The sequence below is a fragment of the Ceratotherium simum genome, chromosome 2, assembly GCF_057802395.1.
Source record: "Ceratotherium simum simum isolate JZ-2026a chromosome 2, ASM5780239v1, whole genome shotgun sequence".
Taxonomy (NCBI): Eukaryota; Metazoa; Chordata; class Mammalia; order Perissodactyla; family Rhinocerotidae; genus Ceratotherium; species Ceratotherium simum.
In genome coordinates, this window is record NC_141901.1 from 52800083 (window position 1) to 52807267 (window position 7185).

Here is a 7185-nt window from a genome sequence, read left to right on the forward strand (position 1 = left end):
TGGACCTCTGTTAAGAGAGCCTGCCCAAGGGGGACTTTCATTAGTGTTTCATGCTCCTGTTCTCCATTTTATCTGTGGAAACCATTCATGTGAAAACCATCCTTCATATGAGCTCTTTCACTCACCTTTTCTTCTAAAGCCACTAAGCTCTCTCTAATGCATGTATGGGTATGAGTATAGGTAAAATAATACTCAAAATGTACATAAGGTCTTGTGAAATATATTTATATTTTATTAGTTTTATTCCAGGTAAACACACTTAACCGAATTGCAAATTACATCGCTATTGAAGTTAGATAGAAAATTCCACCACATAGGACTTCTGAGGTTTGGTGCAGTAGTTTGTCTTGATGGCCTCATGTATACAGTCGCTATAGTCAGTATTGCACTTGCCACACTTACAGCTTACAGCTACAGGGTAGGAGAAATAAGGAGTAACATGGTGTGGGCATCCTGGTATTTCTACAGTCTTGTACATGATGTCTCTGTATGTACAAACATCCTGGGACAGAGCATATTTGGGAAGAAACAGCTTGCCATTGATATCCTGAAGAAAGAACAGAAAAAGGAGCACAATGTGATAGGACTTTAGGAAATATATAGATAAAAGAAACAGATAAAAATTAATTCACTTATATTCCTTTGTCACAAATAGGACATGAGAAGGATTCCTTAGTCCCATTCCCCAATACCAACTCAACACATCCACACTGAATCCCACAGAGACAAAAGTAACACTCCTCTTTCTTTTATCCTTGACCATGGGAACAAGATAAGGTTTAAATAAATTTTGGAGTAAAACTGTCATAAAATTTTCTGTACCCATTGTGCTGAGTAGATCTATACAATATTGTAACTTGTGCACTCTACCTCTAAGGAGCCAACAACAGCTATATTTGGGAAATGAGGTTGTGATTTATCTCGTTTCCTTTCTGGAAAAATGGACTGAGTCTAGGTTTATCTAATTTACAGCTAAAAGACGTGAGATGAACACATACCCGTGTCATACAGTATCCAGCACAGATGGTGGTGTTGATGGTGAGGCAATAAGCACACTCTTTCCTTTCGACATGCATTGTATACTCAGTTGGAATACAAAAAGACATTGCTTGCCCACATGCAAGGCCAAAAAGCATGGACATCAGGAAGATAGCAGTCATGCTAAATCAAAGATAAAATTAAAGAATCTGTTACATGTATCCTCTAGAACAATCAGAAGGGACATTTGGAAAGAGCTAAAATATATACACACACATATATATTTATTGAATGCCTACTTTGTCCTAGGCCCTGTATTAGGTGTTTTTACATAGTTAACACTCTCAATAACCTTTCTTTATACACTTAGATATGACTATGATCCACATACCCCATAGTGCAGGAGCTCACTTAGTGCCGCTTGCAAATGTCACTTAACTCCACTGGGCAGTGAAATGGCAAGCCTGAAGCACCACAACAGAAAAGTGGCAGAGACACATGTGTCAACTAAGGGCAAAATAGTTCACTCAATGGAAGCAATCCAAATACCTGCCTCTCTGATTATAAGAAGTAAGTTAACAGTTAGTCTTCAGTAAGGGCTTTCCCAGAACTGTAGTTTTCCAAAAACTTTGGTTTAATAGCTTAAAAGGCCAACAAACTGGTTGTAATCAGAAAGGGCAAAGAAATGAAGAAAATGCATAATCAAACTTTAGTACTATCTCAATGCAAATAGTCTTGCATGTAATTCTACCCGTTGCCTGTAAGGAAGACAAGATGAAGCTAGAGAAAATCCAGAAAAGGTCAACTAAAATTACCACTGGTGCTAAGGGGCTAACCCAGAAATCTAGAAGCCCATCTTCTCCACCCTTGAGATTTTCCTTTAAGATTGAAAGAAGTAGAGTTGACAAATAAAAAATTATTTTATTCAGAAGATGTTTGGAACTCATTATCTTAAAAAGATTACAGAGGCAAAAAATATAGGTTGACACAGTGAGTGTAATATAATCAAGGATGACAGATCCAGTGTGGGTTAGCCAGGAAAGTAAAATAAGTTTTGGCTGCATGGAAGACAACAGAGGGTCCACTGTGCCTCAGGCAGAAGGAGAACATATATCTCAATAGAGCCTGTCTGATGGAGAGTTTATTCAATATCAATTGGACATTGTAATGAGCTGGATAATGTTATGACATAACTATTTGAGTTCTGATACTGAGACAGAGTAATCAAGGTTCAGACTTTTGGATGTAAGTTGATCACTTCAAAGATTAAGATTTTTTGGTCTTACAAATATTGTACAGTTAGCTAGGCATATTTGGATTTCTTCCATCTCAAGTATCATTGTCAGAAAAGAAAATATACCTCTTAACGGAGTAGTATTGTTATCTTTGAACTCAAACTTGTTTGCTTGTTCTATTAAATAAATTATAATTCACTAAACATTTTTATTCAATCATCAAAAATGTATCGATTTTCTCAAATCTATCAATTATATCCCATCAGCATCTTTAAACTGCATACATTAAAACCTCCATTAACTAAAATTTCATAGACTTAGCCTCAATTAATCAGAACTTTGTCTTCAATCAACTTATAAGAAAAGTGAAAATCACATTCAACAAGCTACCAGAGATTTATTTTAAATGTCAGCTTCCAGAGATTAGTAGTCATTCCAACCAGTCTCCTATTCCTAAAATGAGAATAAACTATAACAGATAAATTAGGTAAACATATATTGAGCATTTGAACCAGGCAGCAAGAGGTACAAAATGGATAAGCTATGGTCCTGGACCTCAAAGGCTGAGAGTCTAATGGAGGAGATAGTATGAACACTAATAATAAAAATACATATTGTTCTAAGTGCTCTGAGAGTCCAAATTATGACTCTGAGACCCACAATTATTAAAGATTTCTTCTGTACAGACAAGGAAGTGAACTAACCCATTAAGAAGGGTTTTCTGGTGAACTCTTTTAAATAAAATGTGTCATATTCAAGCATTCCTTTGACTTTTTTTGGTATTTCAATGAGGGAGGGAAAATACAAGAATTCCTTGCTCACAGAGGCTGATTTTCTCAAGTGCTTCACAAATGTGAGCTCCCTCTATGGTATAGAGTTGGTTTCATTAGTTTCATTACAGACTTATAGGATCCTCTGCACGATCTTAAAAACAGCAACTGAGTAAATGATATGAAATACTCACCCATCATGATCATATGATTCTTGCCTGTCTAGCCAGGCAGCTATTGGGTTTTTGCCATGGGAAGTAATTAACTTCACATATTTTAACTTTTAGCTCTATGATTCTATATAAAATAGGTGTGTGGTGACCTAGTGGTAAGAATATTGGTCCTGGAGTTAAAGAACAGAATTCTATTTCAAGATCCCATGGATCTATGAGAAATTGACTAAAATATTTAATCAGTCTGGGCCCGATTTCCCCAACTGTAAAACAGAAAGAGACAAGTACATCTGACCCTTTTTTAAATTGTAGGATGAAAAATTGTTTTGGAATTTTTACCCATTTTTGTCATATTCATTATTACCCATTTTTGTCATATTCATTATTACCCATTTTTGTCATATTCATTATGGACACTCTATGTTTTTTCAAAGTTCCTTTTATAAATATAAGACTCTAACAAAAGAAAAAATTAAAAGTGCTGAATTATCAGCCACAGTAGCTCTATAACTTTGTGTATATAAAGAAAGTAAGAATTATTCTTTCTCCTTTATTGCAAATAGTAAAACTTCATACACAGAATCTTTCTGGGCTCAATTTCCTCACCTACAAAAGGAAGGCTTAGAACCAGAAGATGATCAGGAAGGTCTTTTCAGCACAAAGGGTCTGTGATTCTATGTGATAAATTAGTGTCAGATTCCTGGTCTAAGAGTTAGTGAGCTAGAATTCTACTTCCATATTTCATTGCAATTGTGTGTAATTGATTTAATTTAATATCTTTGTGCCTTCATTTTTCCCTATGCTCCTTCCCATAATCATAAAAAAGAATAAAACAATACATGTGAAGCACTTGGAACACTACAGAAGACTATGTAACTATCTAACACTAGATAAATCAGCGTTAGTAAATACCTTCCTATATGATCTGCCACAATTTCTTCTTTATTATCACTTGGATTCTCATCTCTGCAACTTAATTGCCTCTTTTAAAATTGTCATAAATGATTTGTTGAGCACCTAAACACAGAAGGCATGATTTCAGGCCCTAAATAACGAGAAATGCCTTTTTCAGTGGTATGATCATATATGTCTACATGTCAAACGTTTTTCCTTATTCCAAGGTATCTTCTTTCCTTTGCCCCTTATCCCACCTTTTCTCTCTTCTTTTTGCTCTCACTGCCTTCATTTTTTTTTTATTGCATTTGTGTGTATGTGAGGAAAACTGGCCCTGAGCTAACACCTGTTGCCAATTTTCCTCTTTTTGCTCGAGGAAGAGTGGCCCTGAGCTAACATCTCTGCCCATCTTCCTCTATTTTGTGTGTGGGTTGCTGTCACAGCATAGCTTGATGAGTGGTGTAGATCCACGCCCAAACCTGTGAACCTCAGGCTGCCGAAGTGGAGCGCGCCAAACTTAACACTATGCCACCAAGCAGTCCTGACTGCCTTCATTCTTAATAAACATATTTCTCTCTGCTCTTCTCATTTCCTTCGCCAATCTTTTCTCTCCAAATCCCTTTCTATACTATGAAAAGAATCAATTGCCTACACTATGAACAATCCAGGAACTTCACTAAAGCAACATATTTTTCTAGAGAGCAAAATGTACTATAACGCAAGTGTGTGCATTGAACACTAGCCAAAGGGGTTTAGCTACTAAATAACTAAATACAGAGTAAATTACCCCTGCAGGTACTGAAAACTGAATTTACTAAGTTTTCCCAGAATTATATTATCATCAAAGATAATCATTAGTAATTGACAGGATTTAATACACAGATTATTCAATTGATAAAAATATTTAAACAGAAATGTAAATAGGAAGACAAAGCCATGAATATCAATCAACCTTTATTGGGAAATTGGCCAGTTGTTCCTCTTCCTTTAAGTCAATGGAATTTTTTCTTATCCTTATGTATGTAGTTCACTTACCTTCACTTACCACTGAACAATTTTGGAGCAATAATTAAAATTTTTAGAACCTATCGAAGCAAATTATCATTCAGCATTTGCCATTTTTTAATAAATGGTGACAATGAAAAAAAATTAGAATAAGAACATTTCATTTCACAAAGCCTTCTCAGTGCAGACACCTACCTTACTTTGCATTGGTGAGCTGAAGCTGTAATGACCCAGACTAAAAGCTCTTGTTCATTTTATACCCTTGAGGATAATTCCTCTCTGATCTTCTTGTTTATATAATTGCGTTTGAATTACTGCTTTCTTATCTGAAAAACATCTATTGAAAATTCATACTGAACCCCAAATAAAATGTGTTTAGACAAACAATTTCTCAACATCTTCCTCTGGAAACTCTGACATTATTGCAGCATGAATTTTCCTCTCTCCTATTTCAAAATAAAATTACCCTTTTAAATATATCCTTTGTTAATATTTCATAATATTAATATTAACATATTAACATATTACTTCATAGTATTAATATTAACAAAGGATATATGTATAAGGAGAAAAACAAAACAAAAAAAAACCCCTAACATCATCTAAGTCTTGAGAATGAAAATTTATTTGGGCCTGAGTGCCCCAAATTTTACCTAAATGCTCGTTTAGAAATACATAAAATTATTGCTCATTTACAAAGCAAAGGCCACTTCTTTATGGAAATCCAGGGCAATTGGCATATATGTTGCTAATTAAAATTTTAAAAAATTTTAAGTAGTTCAAAATATTTTATTATTTTTTCTTTGGATTTAAAAAATAACAAATAAAATGTATGAAATAACATGTGTGAAATAACAGTCATTTAAGTAAATGGCCAAATCTGACAGGATGTCAAATGGATCTGAGATTAAACTCTGGCTCTGTCATTTCCTAGCTGTATGACATTGGCATGCTAGAACTCTCTTCAGTCTCTTCACCTATTTAAAGGTAATATCAGTGTTTATGTAAAGCAATTAACACAGTGTCTGGCATATAATAAGTGCTCAATAAATGATAGCTAATTTACAATAATTCAAAATTTATTTTTTAACAAACATTTAGTCACAATGCCTAGTACATAGTAGGCAGTCATTATATTTGCTGAATGCATAAATGGCTGAGGGAGCGCATAAATGAATAATTATTCAATTTTTGGAACCAACATACACTTTGCTCCATCTCCATAGCTATAACTCAGTTTTACCCCTTTCAACCCATTTGCTTCAGTGCAACAAAAGTAATATGCCAGAAGTTTAATAAGAATTTCCCATTGCCCTCAGAAAAAAGTCCAAACTCCTTAGTATCATTTACAAAGTCTCTCACAATCTATTTTATCTCTCTAGTTTCATCTTTCACCATCTCCCACCCCTCCCCCTATATTCCCCACTTTTTCCACTTTCTTTCTTTAGCCAAACTGAACTGAGTTCCTCAAATTAGTCACAACCTCTCTTGCCTCCAAGTCTTTTCGTGTGCCATTCTCTCTGTCTTGAACATCTGCCTGATCCCCTACTCCATGCTTCACCTCACCTAACTACTACTCATCCTTCATGACTTAAATGAGCCATCCCTGATTCCCCAAGGCCTTCCTCATGGATCATGGTTTTAAGAGAATTAGAGAAAATATATAGAACATCTGGTACATGGTCGATGCTCGATAAATCATAGATATTATTATATTGATAACCCCCTTAGTCTTCACTTACCCTAGTCTTTATTATTAATGAAAGTTAATGAAAAATTGAGGCCTGGTACAGGTGAATCTCCCTGGACAGGGGGAAGGAGAGGTCAAGGCAGAATCTGGGCTATATACCAGAAATAGCCATTCCAGGGGCCCCCAAATCTTGGGAATATGAGTTACTGTGCAGTAAGAGGATGCCAAACTTAACCTGTTTCACATGATTTCAGGCAAGTTGTTAAGACAAGAGTATAGTAACAGCATGAATGTTAGATGTTGGTTTCAAATGAAAGTAGTGCCTCTATTGTATAAAGTATTGATTCAGGAACTGTTTCTAGCAGATTTATACACATAACCCTGGGAAATACATATACACATAATAGATAACTGACATATACTTGGCCTATTACCAGAAG

At 35.1% G+C, this 7185-nt stretch overlaps 1 protein-coding gene across 1 annotated transcript; it reads right to left on the reverse strand.

Moving 5' to 3' along the window:
* Positions 1-252: 252 nt before the first annotated feature.
* On the reverse strand, positions 253-1161 carry TSHB (thyroid stimulating hormone subunit beta). The gene is made up of 2 exons (XM_004420627.3): positions 999-1161; positions 253-547 (listed from the first exon to the last, which is right to left on the reverse strand). The coding sequence occupies exons 1-2, from the start codon at positions 1158-1160 to the stop codon at positions 293-295; spliced, it is 417 nt and encodes a 138-aa protein (XP_004420684.1). The 5' UTR covers position 1161; the 3' UTR covers positions 253-292.
* Between the last annotated feature and the right edge of the window lie 6024 nt (positions 1162-7185).